We start from the raw sequence: 20,201 nt of genomic DNA on the forward strand, positions 1-20,201 counted from the left end.
AAAATGAATAAAATAAATGAAAAAAATAAAAATTAAACAAATAAAATAAATGAATAAAATGAATAAACCCCCCCCCCCCCGAACTTGTAAAACAAAAATCTGCACCCGTTTAAAAAAAAGCGGCCGCACTGCGCATGCGTGTCCAATCATCGGTGCGCATGTGCATAGTTTTGCGCATGCACGCCGATTATCTGGCACACATGCGCAGTGCGGCCGCATTTTTTTTACATGTTCGCGGCCATTTTGAAGGCCACTTGCAGCCAGTATTTTTAACAGCCGGCTGCTGCGGCTGTTGCGCGCAGATTTGCGCGATCGGGAGCGCCTCGACGGATGGCTCCGCGACCCTCCCGACAACCGCCCCCGACCCACCCGCGGTTGCGCCCCCGAGTTTGACAATGCCTGCTTTAGAATACAGAATTGATCAACAACATCTAACTATACTCATCGACTGCTAATCTCACTACTATTATAAACTATAATCTAACCTTCTCACACTAACTGCTCTTCTGACCTTCACTGACTGTCTCCTGCTTACACTCCTCCCCAAGGTCCAGCATCACTGCTTTATATAGTTGTATCTGCAGATCCCTCTAGTGGCTACTCTTGACACTACCTTAACCCTTATAATGCTGATGGTTATGATAATATCGCACCTGTAACGTGGTAAATTGCCCAGGTATGGCCTGCACATATAAAGCATTCCTAATCCAACCCAGCCAATTACAGGCCCATCAGTCTATTCCTGATCATCAGTAATGTAATGAAAGAGATCATTAAAGGTACAATGAAGTGGATTTACTCAGCAATAACATGCTCAAAGACGCTCAGCTTGGGTTCCTCCACTCAAGTCCTGACCTCATTACAGCCTTAGTTCAAGCATGGACAAAAGAGCTGAACTTCAAAGGTGAGGTCGTTCTCCCCATGTCTGCGTAGGTTTCCTCCGGGTGCTCCGGTTTCATCCCATAAGTCCCGCAAGATGTGCTGTTAGGTAATTTGGACATTCTGAACTCCCCCTCCGTGTACCCGAACAGGCGGTGGAATATGGTGACTAGGGGCTTTCCACAGTAACTTCATTGCAGTGTTAATGTAAGCCTACTGTGACAATAAAGATTATCTTTTTAAAAGGTGAGAGTGACCGCCCTTCACATCAAGGCAGCATTTGATCTAGTGTGGCATCAAGGAGCCCTAGCAGATTTTTTGGCAATGGAAATCAGGTAGATTCTCCACTGGTTGGAGTAATACCGAACACAAAGGAAGGTCATGGTGGTTGTTGGAGGTCAATTATCTCAGCCCCAGTATATCACTTTGAGAATCCCTCAAGGTAGCATCCTTGGGCAATATGCCCTTATGTGGCTTGGTGTCACAATTTATTTTAGAATGTTCCTGCGAACTACCTTGGAACATTTTATTATCTTAAAAGTGCTATGTAAATGTAAGTTCTTTGTGTTATTCGAAGTGGCGTGGGAGGGGTGAAGAATCTTTGTCTTATACTGGTCCACGAGCAGAAGCCGCGTTCTGGGATCTTTGAATACACATTGCGGGTTTGTACATGATGTACCATTTGTATGTCTTACATGAGTGCATTTATCAACTTGTTAGAAACCTCCTCTTATCCTCAGTAGATTCAGTTATGGAGAAGAGCTGGCTTGCATCATGCAGATGCTATAATCATTATGATGTTGGTCCAAGAACTGTTGAAGTGTGGCTCAACCATGAACAGCTGGGTACCCTGTACACACATTTACTTCATCACTTGTTCGCCCAGATCCATTATGGGGGAGGGGTGTGTGGCAAATCCTCTTTCAGCAATTGCACATTTGGCCTCTGGAGCCTTTATGAATGTGGAAAGGAAAAGCAGATCACTTCTTTGGGATGGGAGAGGTTGCACATTAATCCACTGATAGAAGAACCCCAAAGCCAGGATTTAGAAATTTCACATTGTCCTACTTCCATTTGTGATTTGAACAAAACTGAAGACTGATGTCAAGTGCTCCATGACCTCAGATATCCCAAAGAACCAATAAATTTCATTTGAACTTTGGTCAGTGTTATAATGTAAGAAATAACTCAGGAAGCTATCGAAAAATTGAAAGGAAAAGTGTACATTTCCGTGAAGGTGAGTGGCAGGTCAGAAGGTGGGACGGAATATAAAGAACAGCAAACAATGAATAAAATATTGAGGGAGAAATTAGAGTACAAGAGAAAATTAGCTATAAAAACTGATGGGAAAGAGTTTCTACAGGTGTTCTAAAAGGACAAGTGTCAGTCAAGTGGGTGTTGGTCCTCTGGAGAGTAAGAATGGAGAATTGATCATGGAAAATAAGGAAATGGTGGTCAAATTGTTTGTGTCTGCCTTCACTCCTGAGGACACAAATAACATCCCAGAACTAATTGTGAATTAGGAGGTAAACGGGACGAGGAATTTAAAACAATTCCAATCACCAGGGAAAGGGTACAGAGAAATTATTGAAGATAAAAACTGACAAGTCCCGAGGCCCTGATGGTCCTTGGTTCGTATAAGTAGCTGCGCAGATAGTGGACACAGTAGTTGTAATTTACCAAAATTCCCTAGATTCTGGAATTGTCCCATCAGATTTTAAATTAAGGAATGTGACTGCTCTATTCAAGAAAGGAGGGAGAGAGAAATCAGGAAATTACAGGACAGTTAGCTGAACATTTATCAAAGGGAAATTGTTGAAATTGGTTATTAAGGAGATTATAGCAGAAAATCTCAATGCGATCAGGAAGAATTAATATGGTTTTGTGAACGGGAAATGTTTGACTAAGTTACTGGAGTTCTTTGAGGAAGTAACAAGCAATGTTATCAAAATTCCCAGAATGGATTTGACAAGGTGGCACATCAAAGGTTATTACGCAAAGTAAGAGCTCATGGTGTAGGGGTGACATATTAACATGCATTGAAGATTGGTTAGCTAATAATAAATAAAGAGTAAGTATCAATGGGTCATTGTCAGGTTGACAAGAGGTGATGAGTGGAATGTCACAGGGATCAGTGCTGGGCCCTCAACTATTTACAAGTTATAACAATGACTCGGATGAAGGGACCAATCGTACGGTTGCTAAATTTGCAGATGGCATAAAGATAGTAATTAAGTTGTGAAGGGGGCATAAGGAATCTTCAAAGGGTCATAGATTGATTAAGTGAATAGGCAAAAAATTGGCAGGTGGAGTATAATGTGAGAAAATTTGAACTTGTCTATTTTAGCAGGAAGAGTAGAAAAGCAGCATTTTATTTAAATAGAGAAAGATTGCAGAACTTGAAGTACAGAAATACCTGGATACCCTGATACATGAATCACACATAGTTTGTACACAGGTACAGCAAGGGGTTGGGAAGACAAATGGAATGTTGTTGTTTATCGCAAGGGGGATGAAATATAAAAGTAGGAATGTTTTGCTGCAGAGGTACCACATTCGCATTCATGAGACCACATCTAGCGCACTGTGCAAAGTTTTGTTATTGTTATGTCAGAAAGGAGATACATGCATTAGAAGCAGTTCAGAGAAGATTCATGCAACTGATACCTGGGATGGCGCTGTGATTGGAGCCATTGGAGTTCAGAAGAATGAGCGGTCATCTTATTGAAACATGACAGGACTTGACAGGGTGAATGCTGGAAGGATGTTTTCCCATTGGCGAGAGGCATGAACTAGGGAACACAGTTTAAGAGGTAGATGAGAGGATTTTTCTTTCTCTCAGAAGGGCATGAGTCTTTGGAACCCTCTTCCCTGGAGAGCGGTGGAGGCAGGGTTATTGAATATTTTTGAGGCGGAGGTAGATAGGTTCTTGACAAACAAGAAAGTCAAAGTTTATTACGGGACAGGGGGGGTGGAGACAGAATGTGGAGTTGAGGTGACAATCAGATCAGCCAAGATCATGTTGAATGGTGAAGCAGGCTTGGGGGAGTTGAATAGCCTCTTCTTGCACTCAATTCATCTGTCTGCATGTTTGTAACTGCAGTAGCTAATTTTTACAGAGCAATATTCCATAAACAGCAATGTGCTAATGACCAAATAATCTCTTTTCGTGATGGGACATAAATATTCTCTTCAAATTAACAATGTTGGGGTGAGGGGAGGGTGGCAAGTTATATGTGTTTGAAAAGCAATGAAATGAAATTGTAAAACCATTCAGAAAGAATTGATGTTTCTTGCATAGGTTACAGAATGAGGTTATCCTTGTGTAAGACTGTATTTCAACATTTGCAATCCCTTGGTGTTAAAGTTCAGCAATGCCGATACTAAATATGACACTGACCACATGCCGTTTACAGTTTTTGGTGTTCTTTTTGAAACGATTGAAGATATCCGCACCCCCACTCACCACCACCACTAGGAATGCAAGCCTACCAAATAAATCCATCCAACTAAAACAAAAACAATTATCCCCCTCCTTCCACCACACCTTAAATTAGTGGAAGTGAAGCTGGTTTTACAATGTTTGTATTCCCTACTTTCGAACATGTTGGGTCATACACAGAACAGTGTAAAGCACCTTTTCATAGTATTTGATCTCGTATTCAGTGTCATTGTCGCTGGAGTAGTCCAACTCATGCCATGCCAAGGTGATGCTCTTCTGCTCAACGTGCTCTGTCCTGATATCGGCCATCTGTAATATTCCTGGAGATGAGAGTGGGAAAAATAAAAGGATCAGCAACATCGAAGAAAGAAGACAAAAAAGAAATTAAACTGGTAGGTTAGAATGCTTTAAAAATTTGTAACATTATCTACAAGCAAAATTGCTTCAGACACATTTGAAAATACTTTAAAAGGATGAAAGCCATTGATGTTTCAAAAGGTAAATTGAACTTGCAGTGGTATCTGGAAAATGCCATGCTCAATGCACAAAACTGAATTCTTTCATGATCAATGAGTGCAACGTACAACCCTTCCACCCATCTCCCGCTCACACCTGCCTCAAATACAAATGATTTTTTTTGGACACTCAGTAATCTGAGGAGATGGAGATTTATAGACGAACTGTTGCGTCATCAGTATTGATGGTTTGAACTGGCCTGCTCTGCCATAAGTAAGCAAAGCATGTCATCTGACATTGCAGAATTCACACAGAAAAATTGTGGTGCAAATTACAATAACATATATAGCTTTCTAGACACCTTGGTCATTATTGAGCTAAATGACTTGAGTTTTAAAAACTAATTCATGGGATGTTGCCATCGCTGGCTAATCCAGCATTCATTGCCCAACCCTTGGGGCGGCACGGCGGCACAGTGTTTAGCACTGCTGCCTCACAACACCGGGGACCTAGGTTCAATTTCGACCTCGAGTGACTGTGTGGAATTTGCACTTTCACCCATGTTAGCGTGGGTTTCCTCTGGGTGCTCCAGTTTCCTCCCGCAGCTCAAAAATGTGCAGGCTAGGTGATGACCACACTAAATTGTCCCTTAGTGTCCAATAGGTTAGGTGGGGCTATGGGGATGTAAGTGGTCGTGTGTGTGGAAAGTGCCATCAAGAAACCTCGGGAGTTCCTGCAATGCATCTTGTTGATGGTACACACTGCAGCTACTGTTTGTCGGTGGTGGAGAGAGTAAATGTTTATGGGAGGGGTGGCAACTAAGTGGGTTGTTTTGTCCTGGATGGTATCAAGCTTCTTGAATCTTGTTGAAACTGCACTCATCCAGGTAGAAGCTGCACTCATCCAGGTATGGGCAGAATATTCCATTTCACTTCTTTGGACTTTGGGGAGTCAGGGGGTGAATTGCTCGCCACAAGATTCCTAGCCGCTGACCTGTTTTTATAGCCACAGTACTTTCATAGCTAATCTAGTTGAGTTGATGGTCAATGGTAACCGCAAGGATGTTGATAATGGGGTATTCAGTGATGGTGATGCCATTGAATATCAAGGGGTGATGGCTCGATTCTCTCTTGTTGGAGAAGGTCATTGCCTCGTACATGTGTGGAGCAAATGTTAATTGAAACTTGTTCAGGTCTTGTCACATTTGGACATGGATTGCTTCAGTGTCTGAGGAGTCATGAATGGTGCTGAATATTGTATAGTCTTCAGCAAATATCTCCACTTTTATCCTTATGATGGAAGGAAGATCATTGAAGAAGCAGCTGAAAATGGTTGGGCTTAGGACATTACCATGAAGAATTCCTGCAGTGATATCCTGGAGCTATGATGACTGACCACCAACAACCTCAACCATCTTCCTTTGTGCCCACTGACTCCAGTTTAGCTAGGGCTCCTTGATGCCAGGCTCAGTCGAATGCAGCCTTGATATCAAGAGCATTCACTCTAGCCTGACCTTGGCAGTTCAACTTTTTTGTCTATTTGTGAACTAAGGCTGTAATGAAGTCAGGAGCTGAATGACCCTGGTGGAGCCCAGACTGAGTGTCAAGTCATTGCTAAGCAGATTCCGCTTGATTGCACTGTTGACGACCCCTTCCATCACTTTACTGCTGATCCAGAGTAGACTGATAGGCTGATAGGGCGGTATTTGGCTGGGTTGGATATGTCCTGCATTTTCTATACAAGACATACCTGGGAAATTTTCCGCATTGCCAGGAGGATGTCAATGTTAAAGCTGTACTTGAACAGATTGGCTAGGGACACAGCAAGGTCTGGAGCACAGCTCTTCAGTACCATTGTCGAAATATTGTCGGAGTCCATGGCCTGTGCAGTATCTAATGTCTTCAGTCATTTTGTGATATCCAGAAATGTGCAGGTTAGGTGGATTGGCTTGCTATACTTGCCCCTTAGCGTCCAAAGATGTACAGGTTCGGTGGGGTCACGGGGATAGGGTAGGGGAGTGGGCCTAGGTAGGGTGCTCTTTCAGAGGGTCAGTGAAGACACGATGGGCCGAATGGCCTCCCTCTGCACCGTAAGGATTCTATGGTTCTATATCATAGATGGATAATCGACTGGGCACTTCTGGATGAGGATTGCAGAAAATGCCACAGCCTTATCTTTTGCACTGATGTGCTGGGTTCCTCCATCATTGAGGATAAGGATACTTCTGGAGCATCCTCCTGCAGTGAGTTGTTTAATTGTCCGCTACCATTCACAGCTGGTTGCAGCAGGACAGCGGAGCTTAGATCTGGGGCTCGATTCTCCGCTGTTGAGATTCTCCGTTGTGCCGGCAGAGCACCCACCCCCGGGGATTTCCCGACGGCATGGGGCTGCCCACAATTGGAAAACCCATTGGCCGGCTGGCGAGATGGAGAATCCTGCTGCCGGCGCGGGGGGCGGGGGGGGATCCCGCCACTGGTTCGTTGTTTGTGGGATAGCTCATCTCCATCACTTGCTGTTTATGTTGTTTGGCATGTAACTAGTCCTGTGTTGTAGCTTCAGCAGGTTGACACCTTGTTTTTAGTTATGTCTGGTGCTGCTCCTGGCATGCCCTCCTGCACTCTTCATTGAACCAGGGCTGATTCCCCAGCTCAGTGGTAATGGTAGAGTGGGGGATATGCTGGGCCATGAGGTTACAGATTGTGGTTCAATAAAATTCTGCTGCTGCTGATGGCCTATAGCGCCTCACGGATGTTCAGTGTTGAGTTGCTAGATCCATTCAAAGTCTATCCCATTTAGCACGGTGATAGTGCTACACCATGCTGTAAACATCTATGACCACATGATGGAAGATATCCTCAGTGTGAAGATTGGACTGTTCAGTGGTCACTCCTCCTGATACTGTCATGGACAGATGCATCGGTGGCAGACAGGTAGGTGAAGATGAAATCAAGTATGTGTTTCCCTCTTGTTAGTTCCCTCATTACCTGCCACAGACCTAGTCTAGCAGCTATGTTCTTTTGGCCCTGGCCATGGTTGTACTACTGAGCCACTATAGGTGATGGACATTGATGTCCCCCACTCAAAGAACATTCTGCACCCTTGCCACCCTCAGTGCTCCCCCCAAGCGGTGTTCAACATCGAGGAATACTGATTCATCAGCTGAGGTGTGGGAAATGGGAGTGGAGTGCAGTATGTGGCAAACAGCAGGACGATTCCTGCCCATGTTTGACCTGATACCCATGTCGATGTTGAGGACTCCCAACTGTATACCACTGTGCCACATCTGCCGGTGGAACAGGACATTACCAGGGATCCTGATGGTGACATTGGAACATTGTCAGTAAGGTATGATTCCATGAGTGTGGATATGTCAGGCTGCTGCTTGACTAGTGTGCGAGATGGATTTCCCAATTTTGACACAAGCCCCCAGATGTTAGTAAGGAGGACTTTTACAGCTTGATATGGCTGGGTTTGCCATTGTCGTTCCCAGTGCTTCGATCAAAGTCTGATTTCATTCTGGTTGGATACAACCGAATGATTCGCTCGGCTATTTCAGAAGGCATTTAAGAGCCAAACACACATATATATTTTTTTTAATTGATTTTTACGGCATGTGCGCTTCGCTGGCTAGGCCAGCATTTGTTGCCCATCCCTCACTGCCCTTGAGAAGGTGGTGATGAGTTGCTTTCTTGGACCGTTGCAATCCGTGTTGTATAGGTACACCCACTGTGCTCTTAGGGAGGGAGTTCCAGGATTTTGACCCATCGACAGTCAAGGAACGGGTGATATATTTCCAAGTCAGGATCGTGAGTGACTTGGAGGCCCAGTGGTGGTGTTCCCATGTGTCTGCTGCTCTTGTCCTTCTAAATGGTCGTGGTTTCACCCCCACAACCCAAAGATGTGCAGGTTAGGTGGATTGTCCACGCTAAATTGTCACGTAATTGGAAAAAAATTATTGGGTACTCTAACTTTATTTTAAAAAACAAAAAAAGTCAGTGGTCATGGGTTTGAAAGGTGCTGTCTAAGGAGCACTGGTAAGTTCCTGTAGTGCATCTTGTAGATGGTGCACACTGCTGCTACTGTGTGTCGGTGGTGGAGGGAGTGAATGTTTGTGGAAGGGGTGCCAATCAAGTGGACTGCTTTGTCTCGGATGGAGTTGAGCTTCTTGAATGTTGTGGAGCTGCACTCATCCATGCAAGTGGGAGTATTCTGCCACACTCCTGGCTTGTGCCTTGTAGGTGATGGATAGGCTTTGGGAGTCAGGTGGTGAGTTACTTGCCGCAGGATTCCTAGCCTTTGACCTGCTCTTATAGCTACAGTATTTGTATAGCTCATCCAGTACATTTTCTGGCCCGGGATGTGGATAGTGGGGGATTCAGTGATGGTAATGCTATTGAATGTCAAGGGGCAATGATTTGATTCTCTCCTATTGGAGATGGTCATTGCCTGCAACTTGTGTGGCGCAAATGTTACTTGCCACTTGTCAGCCCAAGCCTGTATATTGTCCAGATCTTGCTGCATTTGCACATGCACTGCTTCAGTGTCTGAGGAGTCACGAATGGGGATGAACATTGTACAGTCATCCACAAACATCCCCACTTCTGATCTTAAGTTGGAAGGAAGGTCATTGATGAAGCAGCTGAAGATGCTTGGGCCTAGGATACTACCCCGCAGAACTCGAGCACTATGATGACTGACCTTCAACAACCGCAGCCATCTTTCTTTGTGCCAGGTATGACTCCAACAAGTGGAGAGTTCCCCCTGATTTCCATTGAGTTCAGTTTTCCGAGGGCTCCTTGATGCCATACTTGATCAAATTATGCCTTGATGTCAAGGGCAGACACTTTCACATCACCTCTGGAGTTCTGCTCCTTTGTCCATTTTTGAACCAAGGCTGTAATGAGGACAGGAGCTGAGTGACCCTGGTAGAACCCAAACTGAGCATCAGTGAGCGGGTGATTGCTAAGTAAGTATTGCTTGATAGCACTGTTGATGACTCCTTCTGTCACTTTACTGATGATTGAGAGTAGACTGATATGCGGTAATTGCCAGGTTGGATTGTCCTAAGTTTTGTGCACAGGACATACCTGAACAAGTTTTCATATTGCTGGATCGATACCAGTGTTGTAACTGTACTGGAACAATTTGGCGAGGGCACGGCAAGTTCGAAAGCACAAGTCTTCAGTAGTATTGCTGTAATATTGTCAGGGTCCATAACCTAAGCAGTGTCCAGTGACTTCAGCCTTGATAACACATGGGGTGAGTCCAATTGGCTGAAGACTGACATCTGTGATGCTGGGGACCTCTGGAGACAAATGGGGCTGAAGATTGTTACAAATGCCTCAACCTTGTCTTTTGCCTCATTGAGGATGGGGATATTTGTGGAGCCTCCTCCTCCAGTGAGTTGTTTAATTGTCCACCAACATTCACGGCTGGATGTGGCAGGACTGCAGAGCTTAGGTCTGATGTGTTCGTTGTGGGATCACTTAGCTCTATCACTTGCTGCTTATGTTGTTTGGCATGCAATTAATCCAGTGTGCTGGCTTCACCAGGTTGACACCTCAATTTTCGGTATGCCTGGTGCTGCTCCTGGCATGTTTTCCTACACTCTTTGTTGAACCACGGTTGATCCGCTGGCTTGGTGTTAATGGTAGAGTGGGGGATATGCTGGGCCATGAGGTTGTAGATAGTGGCCGAGTACAATTCTGCTGCTACTGATGGCCCAGCGCCTCATGGAGATTCCCAGTCTTGAATTGCTAGATCAGTTCTGAATCTATCCCATTTTGCACAATGCTAGTACCACACAACACGATAAACGGTATCTTCAATGTGAAGACGGGGCTTTGTCTCCACACCGATTGTGCGGTCGTCACTCCTACTGATACTGTCCCTGATACTGCCAGGGACAAATATATCTGTGGCAGGCAGGTTGATGAAATAAATATGCACCATGAGGTTGAGTATGTTTTACTCTCTTGTTGGTTCCCTCCCCACCTGTCGCATACCCAGTCTAGCAGTTATGTCCTTCAGGAATTTGCCAGTTTGGTTAGTAGTGGTGCCATGGAGCCACTCTTGGTGATGGACATTGAAGTCCCCCACCCAGGGCACATTCTGCCCTCGCCACCCTTGGATGGTATGCGGTAAGTAGCAGGAGATTTTGTTGCCTATGTTTGACCTGAAGTCATAAGACTTCATGGCGTCCAGAGTCGATGTTAAGGACTCTCAGGGCAATTCCCTCCTGGCTGTATACCAGTATGCTGTCATCTCTGATGTGTATGCCCTACTGGTGGGACAGCACATACCCAGGAATGGTGATAGTGCTGTCTCGGACGTTATCTGTAATGTATGATTCCATAAGTATGATTATGTTAGGCTGTTGCTTGACTAGTCTGTGAGACAGCTCTCCCAATCTTGGCACAATCCACAGATGTTAATAAGGAGGACTCTGCAGGGTCGAGAGGGCTGGTTTTGCTAATGCCGTTTCCAGTGTCTAGGTCGATGCTGGGTGCTGCATCCGGTTTCTTTCCTTTTAGACATTGGAGTGATTTTGATACAACTGAGTGGCTTTTTCAGAAGCCATTTAACAGTAAACTACATTGCTGTGGAACTGGAGTCACATGTAGGTCAGACCAGGTGAGAACTGCAGACTTCCTTCCCTAAAGGACATTGTGGTGGGTCTGAAGCCCTTAGTGAACAATCGGCAATGGTTTTGTTTCTTTCAGGTTTTATTTCTTTAAATTCAAATGTCACCATCTGCCATAGCAGGATTCGAACCCCGGTCCCCAGATCATTTCTCTGGGTCTCTGGTTTACAATACCACTTCGTCTTGGGAGGTGTAACAGCAGCATATATATCAACATCTATTTCTTACATTCTAGTTCTTCATTCTTTGCTCCTCTCCTCCTAACTCTTTCCACTTGTTTCACAGGTCCCTACAGCCTTGCCCAAGTCACTGTTGATTGTACAGAGCTCCGCTATTGACTGTCAGTGGCCTATTTGACCAGAGAGGTGGCACATCTTCAGCTGACATTCCTGCAGGTGCATTTCCTGTATGTATCACTGGGCAATAATTAGGAGCGCGAATCCCGGGTGATACTTCCTGCCAGTTCTCAGGCGAGCATTTATCCCTCAACCACCAGAAAAGTGCATGAATTGGTCTTGGCCCTTTGTGGGAGTGCATTGCGTGCACCTGCAAACAACAGTGACTACACTCAAAAGAAAAATAAACTGGCCATGAAACACTTTGGCATAATCAAAGAACATGATTGCTGCTATATAGGTGGGAGACTTTTCTATTGTAAAAAAATTGATCTGTGTAGCTCAGAATTAAACCACGTGCTGCACTCACCCAGTGGTGCCTGAGGGGCAGCCAGACTTATACTTGTGAGTTCGCATTATATTATACAAAAAGAACAACACTTCAGCGACTTACTATGAATCATAGATGTTCCATTTTTACTCTAAATTACAATTGCAGTAATACTGAAATAAATATGCACCATAAAGGCTGTTAGCCTGACTGCAATAATCAAACAATCATTTTGTAAGCAGAGATATGGGACTTAAGCGCCTCTGCGCTATGAGTGTAGACCATTGCTGTCAAAATTACATAAATTAATGTTAATTCCTTCTTATATGGGTAATAAAATCACAATAAACTGACTACATCAAACTTTACCACAGGTTCTTTAAACTATTTGATTTGATTTACCCCATTTGAGATTGTTACCCTGTCAGTACAATGTCGGATAATGAAGATTGACTTCAACAAGAAACAGTTTTGATTTCCATGTTCAGACTATAAGATGTAGCAGCAGAAGCAGGTCATTTGGCCCATCATGCCTGATATGTGTGTGTGTGCGTGTGTGGGGCGGGGGGGGGGAGGGGGGGGGGGAGAGAGAGTGCACACATGTGTGTGTGTCTAATGTATGGGGGTGGCGGGGGTTGTGTGTATGTGTGTGTATGGGTGTATGGCCGCTGCCAGTACAACATTCACCTGAGGCCAAGGATAGCCTCGGCCTGAGGCACAAGTGAGTGAGAGAGGGAGAAGGATCACGGGTGAGGCGGGGATTTGACAATATAGCGATCCCAGCTAATGTTCATACTGGACAAGTCAGATCCCAGAATGAAACCGGTCATGATAGATCCTGGGCTGGATTCACCATTGTCGGGATTCTCCATTGCGCCGGCAGCATATCCATACCCGGGGATTTCCCGACGGCATGGGGCTGCCCACAAAGGGAAACCCCATTGACTGTCTGGCGGGACAGAGAATCCCGCTGCTGGCGAGGACACGCCACACCAGAAAACTGGTGCGGCGAGACGGAGAATCCCATCCCCATATTTTGTTTAGATTAGCGGAAGAAAGTTGCTGAACAAATCCACAGGAAACTGCTGACAAACATTGAACAAAAATAATAAAACATTTATTCAACAAGAAAAATTAACCATATTACACCAGACAAAACGGTTGGAAAAATTTCAGTACAAGCACAAGAAAATGATTCAAGCATTCAAGATGCTTTCACCCCAGCAGTATCTCTGCAAACACATACAAATTCGTAAAGGGTGCGATTCTCCGAGCTCCATGCCGGGCCGGAGAATCGGCGCAACCGCACCACGCCGCCCTGATGCCGGCGCGTGATTCTCCGAGGTGCGGAGAATCGGCGCCACTTGTGGCGGCGCGAATGGCGCAGCGCTGGACGCGGGCCGCTGTACGAGGCCGGGCCGCCGATTCTCTGGCCCGGATGGGCCGAGCAGCCGCGCGGAAACGGCAGAGTCCCGCCGGCACGGTTCACCCCTGGTCGCTGCCGGCGGGAACTCTGCGTAAAGGGTCAGGGGGTGGCCTGTGGGGCGGGGAAAAGCGCTCCTTCGCCGGGGGAGGGGGGGGGGGGGGCTCCGATGGAGTCTGGCCCGCGATCGGGGCTCACCGATCGGCGGGCCGGCCTCTCCCCCCCGGGCCTACTTTGTTCCGCTTCCGGCCCCAGAACCCCCGCGCCATGTTGCAGCGGGGCCGGAGGGTTGAAGAAGTCCCCCGGGTTGGCGTGGCCCAACTGCGCATACGCGTGTTGGCCCGGCCCCCATTTGGCGCCGGGAAGGGAGGCTGGAGCAGTGTGAACCACTCCAGCGCCGTGCTGGCCCCCTGTGGGGGAAAGAATCGGTAGTCCCCGCTGCCGTTTTGCACCGTCGTAACGCGACGGCGCGAACACTTACTCTCCATTTTGGAGAATCGCACCCAAAACATTTTATCATGTCTAATATTCAGGGTAAGTGTGTGGTGCATGACATAACTGGTGAACTGTGGTCTGGCACACCACACTCAAAATTAAATGAGAGATGCGACCAATGCAGATTCTATGCATTTCTCAACAACCCACCCAGAGGTTGATCACACCATGAATCCAGCGGTCTCGCTAAATCTCTCTCACCGAAACTCTGGACGTGATTCAGCCAAAAAATTTCAAAGTGTCATTTTGTGCGAGTTTGCCGCATTGGCGAGATCACGGCCTGTATTCATCCTCGCTAAATTTGAAAAATGGACCCCACGTGAATCTCGCCATGTCTGGCTCCCTCGCCATCTTATTCGCCCGATGTGCGCCTCAGCTGCTCGCCGCTAAAAAGGGGAGCTGCTCTTAAACGCTCCCACAGCACTCAGTCCCTTTCGAGACATGAGGATGGCAGCACAGAGATCTGCTCTTCACTTTGCAGATGGCAATCTGGCCAGGCTTCTCGAGCCTGTGGATGAAAGGCAGGGCACCCCATTTCCCCAAGGGGATCGGAGAGCCAGCAGCAGGATGAGCAATGCTGCCCGAGAGTCAGTAGCAGCTGCAGTGAGTGTGGGCAGCATGACCAGGAGGACTGTCGTCCAATATCAGAATAAGACAAACAACCTCTAACAAGCTGCAAGAGTAAGTTGCCACCTCTCCAGGCATCAGTCCCACAATTCCCCAAACCCCCCCCTCACTCCCCCAAACCACTGGTAGACACCTTGCACCTCCTTGGCATCCCATCTTCAGGCTTGTTCCTCAGAACCTCCTGGCACCCATCAGCACAACCCCTTCATGTCTAGGTGCAATGCCCACACATGCCTCCTGCCATAGACCCCTCTGACACATCAAGCGTGTGTCTCCCTCTATCTTCATTCCCACAGCAAAAAATAGTCCATAATTCGAGAGAAAGGGCAAAGATGGGTGGGTGGGATGCCAGCAATCCGAGTACTCACCCCCGATGAGGAGCGGGCCTTGGAGATCGCAGGGTTGCCTGAGGAAAGAGCAGTGGCCAACAGCGAGGTCAACCTGCACCAGAGAAGTGAGGCTTCATTGCCCCTTCATCCAGATGACCTGTCTCAAGTGAGTTGTTGATGTCCACAAATTTATCCTTCCCTTTCTTTGACCATATGTCCACTGTGTTTCTGGATCATTATCTGATGAGACTGTGCCATCTGGATTTGTGCCCCCCTTGCCACCCAAGAGAACACCTCAGAGGAGAGCTTCGAGGAGAACACTGGCAATACGTCACAGCTATCACTCGCACCTTCCACCAGCGCAGACACACATCTCAGTGGGCGACATTAGTGGACAGGCTTCGGGGGCACAATCTGGCGAACACCACACAGTTGCTGATGCACATCAGGAGGAGACAGGAACATCCAAGAGAGACAGCAGTGGGAGGACTGCTGGGCCCCGGCACTCAGCTGGGCCCCAGCCAGATATTGAACCTCTGGACAAGATTCTTACAGAGCTCATGCAGATGATAGGGCAGGGCTCTGATATTCAGGAGTGGCTGTCAGTAAGATTCCAGTGATTGCAAGGCCGTTTGGAGGAGTCCCAAAGCCTTCAGGCACAGGAGATGGTGCCGACAATGCATGGAACCCAGGCCGCAGTAGACAACCTGGCGGATGGTTTCCGCTCTGTGAGGGATGGTGTCCAAGGCCTGGCTCAGTCTGTAATGACCATAGCTGAGGGCCACGACATCATGCCCCAGTCGATGAGAGACATGTCCCAGATGCAGGTGGAGATTGTGGGGCACTCCAGAGTGTGGCTGAGTCACTGAGATCCATCGTTGAGGGCATCGGCACCATCGCAGACAATGGAAAGCTTTCAGGATTGGCAGTGCCGGATGACTCAGAGGCTTCTGCAGCTCACTCCAGCTGCCCCTCCATTCCTTGTAGTCACCCAGGGCCCTATGAGCAGTCTCAGGGAGGAAGATGCACTGGAGCCAATCCCGGGCCTTCTATGAAGGAGACGAAAGTGGTCTCCCGTTCTTCTGAAGCCCCCCTCCTGACACTGGCGTGTCTCAATGGCAGCGGGCAGAACAAGGTGCCACAGTGACTCCTGTGACACCAGAAAGTCGGCCGGGGCCCCCCTCCTCCCCCTCTGGGCCCCCCAGAGGAGGTCCGCCAAGGGCAACAAAAGCCATAAGGCGCAGAAAGCAGCAGGCTGCCTCCATCTCTGATACCCAGATGTAGTACAGGACCACTGATGATCAAGAAGAGTGAGGAGCACTGGGGGGGTCACTATCCATAGCTAGGCGGAATGAAACTCTGTCACATTAAAATGTTCATCATTAAAACATTTCACACCTGACACGTGAAGTCCCTGTCACTTAAATCTTTACAGTGGGCCTGCCCCAGCCCCCCACCCCCTGTTCCCCTACTAATCCCTCCAGGTCCAAGATCAAAGGCCCCTGATGCAGATGCCGTCATGACAGTGGATGTGAGCTGGTGGACACAGCCTGTTCCTTGGAGAACCTGGAGGTGATGAAGGCCTCCCTAGTCCTCCTGGCGTGTTGGACCCTCATTGCAGCTGGTCCTCCATCCTCAGGCTCCTCCTCAGGCTCATCCTGACTCCACCTACCCCGCCTCCTCAGACGAGGCTGCACGTCCCTCCGCCTCCCCCTCCTCCAGCATGTTGCCTGCTGCGCCAGATTGTGAAGGGAACAGCAGACCATCACAAAGCGGGAGACCGTCTGTGGATGTACTGTAGAGCCCTGCCAGAATTGTCCAAGCATCAGGATTGCATTTCCAGCAACCCAATGCACCGCTCAATGACCGCATGGGTAGGCAACGTGGGCCTCATTTTAACAGGCCTCTGCAGCAGAGTCATCTCCCTAGCAGGTATCCCTTTTCCCCACTTGCTAACCCACCAACCAGCAGTGGCTCCTCAAACACACCAGGGATTTCAGAGTGCCCCAGGATTTAGCTGTCATGCATGCTTCCATGTCCCACGTCCAATCATTTATTAGCCATCCCTAATTGCCCTTCAGGGGACAATTAAGAGTCAACCACATTGCTATCGTTCTGGAGTCACATGTAGGCCAGACCAGATAAGGACGGCAGTTTTCCTTCCCAAAAGGACGTTAGTGAACTAGCTAGGATTTTTTTACAACTATCGCCAATAGTTTTCTGGTCATTATTAGACTTTTAATTCCAGAATTTTATTGAATTCAAATTTCACCATCTGCCATGGGTCCCCAGAGCATTACTCTGGGTCTCTATGTTACGCGTCTAGTGACAATACCACTATGCCACCGCCTATCCATTAGTACCACTCTTGCCTCTGAATCAGAAGTTCTGGGTTCAGAACTGGGCTCAATGGAGGGGCAGCTGGAGTGAGCTGCAGAAGCCTCTGAGTCTGGTGCTGCCAGTCCTGAAGGCTCCCCATTGCCTGCAACTCCAGGATTTGAGCACAAAACTAGGCTATGATTCCAGCGCAGAATCAATAAAAAGGTGAGGCGAGAGTGGCTGCATTTGACATCAAGGCAGCAATTGATCGAGTGTGGCATCTAAGAGCCCTCGCAAAATTGGAGTCAATGGGGACTGGAGGAAAACTGCCCACTGGTTGGATTCATAACGAACGTAAAGTAAGATGACTGTTGTTGTTGGAGGCCAATCATCTCAGTCCCAGGACATCACTGCATGATATCCTCATGGTCCTGTCCTAGGCCCAACCATCTTCAGCTGCCCTCCATCGTGACATCACAAGTAAAGATGTTCATTGATGATTGCACATGCTCAGCATCAAGCGCGGTTCCTCAGATACTGAAGCAGTCCATGTCAAAATGCAGCAAGACTTGGACAGCATTTAGGTTTGGGCTGACAAATAGCAAGTACCATTTGCACCACACAAGTACCAGGAATTCACTATCTCCAACAAGAGAGAATCTAACCATGTCGTCTTGACATTCACTGGCATTTACCGTTACTCAATCCCCCACTATCAACATCCCGGGAGGTTACAATTGACCAGAAAATGAACTAGAGCAGCCAGATAAATACTGTGGATACAAGAGAAGATCAGAGGCTCGGAATTCTGGAAAGAGTAACTCACCTCCTGACTCCCCAAAGCCTGTCCACCATCTACAAGGCACAAGCCAAGATTGTGATGCAATACTCTTCACTTGCCTGGACAAGTACAGCTCCAAAAACACTCAAGAAACTTGACACCATCCAGGACAAAGCAGCACGCTTGTCTGGCATCCCATCCAGCCTCTTCATCGGTCACTTCCTTCATCACTGAAGCACAGTGGTAACAGAACAAAATAAACAAAGTTCCCTTTAACAGCACCTTCTAAATCCACAAACTCTACCATCTGGAAAGACATGGGCAACAGCTACATGGAAACACTTTGAACTTGCAAGTCCCCCTCCAAGCTGCACACCATCCTGATTTGGAATTATATTGCCGTTCCTTCACTGTCACTGGGTCAAAGCCCTGGAATTCCCACCCCAACCTCACTGTGGGTGCGCCTACACCACATGGGCAGCAGCGGTTCAAAGCAAAAGCTCCTCACCACCTTGTCAAGGACAGTTAGGGATGGGGAATCAATGCTGGCCTAGCAAGACCCAAACTCAGTGACAGTAATTTGAAAACACCGACATTTTGTAGCACCTTTCATGGTCTTGGGATATCCCAAAGCATGTTTCAGTTAATGAAATACGTTTGAATTGTAGGAACAATCCTAAAGTAGGAAATGCACACAGCAAAGTTTGGTCTTTTTTTCAGTGATATTAGTTGGGGGATAAACAGTAACCAGGTCAATGGGCAGACTCCAGAGCTTTTTTTGTGTGTCACTGATGTCCAACTGATCGAACAGATGGGACTTCATTCTAAGATCTTATTTCAAAGAAGATTCCGATAAATACAACGCCCATCTCCTGAATGAGAAGCTCACTGAATTTAATAAAATACAAACTACATTGGGACAAATTTTCAAAGAAGTCAAATCTAGCTGAAAGAATACTAAAATTGATGTAAAGTGTATAAAAGATATAAATTTGTTTTACAGATATGAAAACTTGATGTGCCCTGCGCTGGTAACATTTATGGATTCCATTAAGCTGTAAGTCTAGCTGGTTTTAAATGTAAGAATCGCTAAATGAGGAAAGACAGAGGACCATCTAGCTCGCCTTCTATCACTTTAGTAGACAGATTTTTTAAAAAAACTTAGAGTACCCACTTAGTTTTTTCCAATTAAGGGGCAATTTAGCATGGCCAATCCACCTACACTGCACATAGATACATAGATACAGAGAAGATAGAAGCAGGAGGAGGCATTTTGGCCCTTCGCGCCTGCTCCGCCATTAATCGTAATCATGGCTGATCATCCAACTCAATAGACTAATCCTGCTTTCTCCCCATAGCCTTTGATCCCATTCGCCCAAAGTGTTATATCCAGCTGCCTCTTGAATATATTCAATGTTTTAACATCAACTACTTCCTGTGGTAATGAATTCTACAGGCTCACCACTCTTTGGGTGAAGAAATGTCTCTTCATCTCTGTCCAAAATGGTTTACCCTGAATCCTCAGACTGTGACCCCTGGTTCAGGACCCACGCACCATCGGGAACATCCTCCCTGCATCTCCCCTGTCTAGTCCTGTTAGAGTTTAATAAGTCTCCATGAGATCCCCCCTCATTCTTCTGAACTCCAGCGAGAACAATCCCAACATAGTCAATCTCTCCTCATATGACATACCCATCCCTGGAATCAGTCTGGTAAACCTTCACTCACTGCACTCCCTCGAGAGCAAGAACATCCTTCCTCAGAAAAGGAGACCAAAACTGCACACAATATTCCAGGTGTGGACTCATCAAGACCCTGTGTAATTGCAACAACACATCCCTGCTCCTCTACTCAAAACCTCTCGCAATGAAGGCCAACATACCAGAAACCTTTTTTACCGCCTGCTGCACCCCAATCTATCACGGCCAATGCATGCCTCATATCTTCATAGTATCCTTTAATAAGATTCAGCACCCTAGTCTCCGAATCAACTACTTCACTCTCCATCTTGATAAAAAATTCTATCATGTCATGGTCTCTCATCCCCAAGGGATCTCGCACAGCCAGATTGGAAATGATTCCCTTCTCATTACACAGTACACAGTCTAAGATGGCCTGCTCTCTAGTTGGTTCCTCCACAT

At 46.9% G+C, this 20,201-nt stretch overlaps 1 protein-coding gene across 2 annotated transcripts in view; it reads right to left on the minus strand.

Annotated features, from left to right (window-relative positions):
- Positions 1-20,201, minus strand: part of LOC140418355 (ephrin type-A receptor 7-like) — a 906,389-nt gene that overhangs the window by 182,231 nt on the left and 703,957 nt on the right. For both annotated transcript variants that reach the window (XM_072501830.1, XM_072501826.1), the window contains one exon: positions 4,517-4,641. In XM_072501830.1, the coding sequence (XP_072357931.1) occupies positions 4,517-4,641 (125 nt within the window). The remainder of the gene's footprint in view (positions 1-4,516; positions 4,642-20,201) is intronic.

This window comes from Scyliorhinus torazame, chromosome 1 (genome assembly GCF_047496885.1).
Source record: "Scyliorhinus torazame isolate Kashiwa2021f chromosome 1, sScyTor2.1, whole genome shotgun sequence".
Taxonomy (NCBI): Eukaryota; Metazoa; Chordata; class Chondrichthyes; order Carcharhiniformes; family Scyliorhinidae; genus Scyliorhinus; species Scyliorhinus torazame.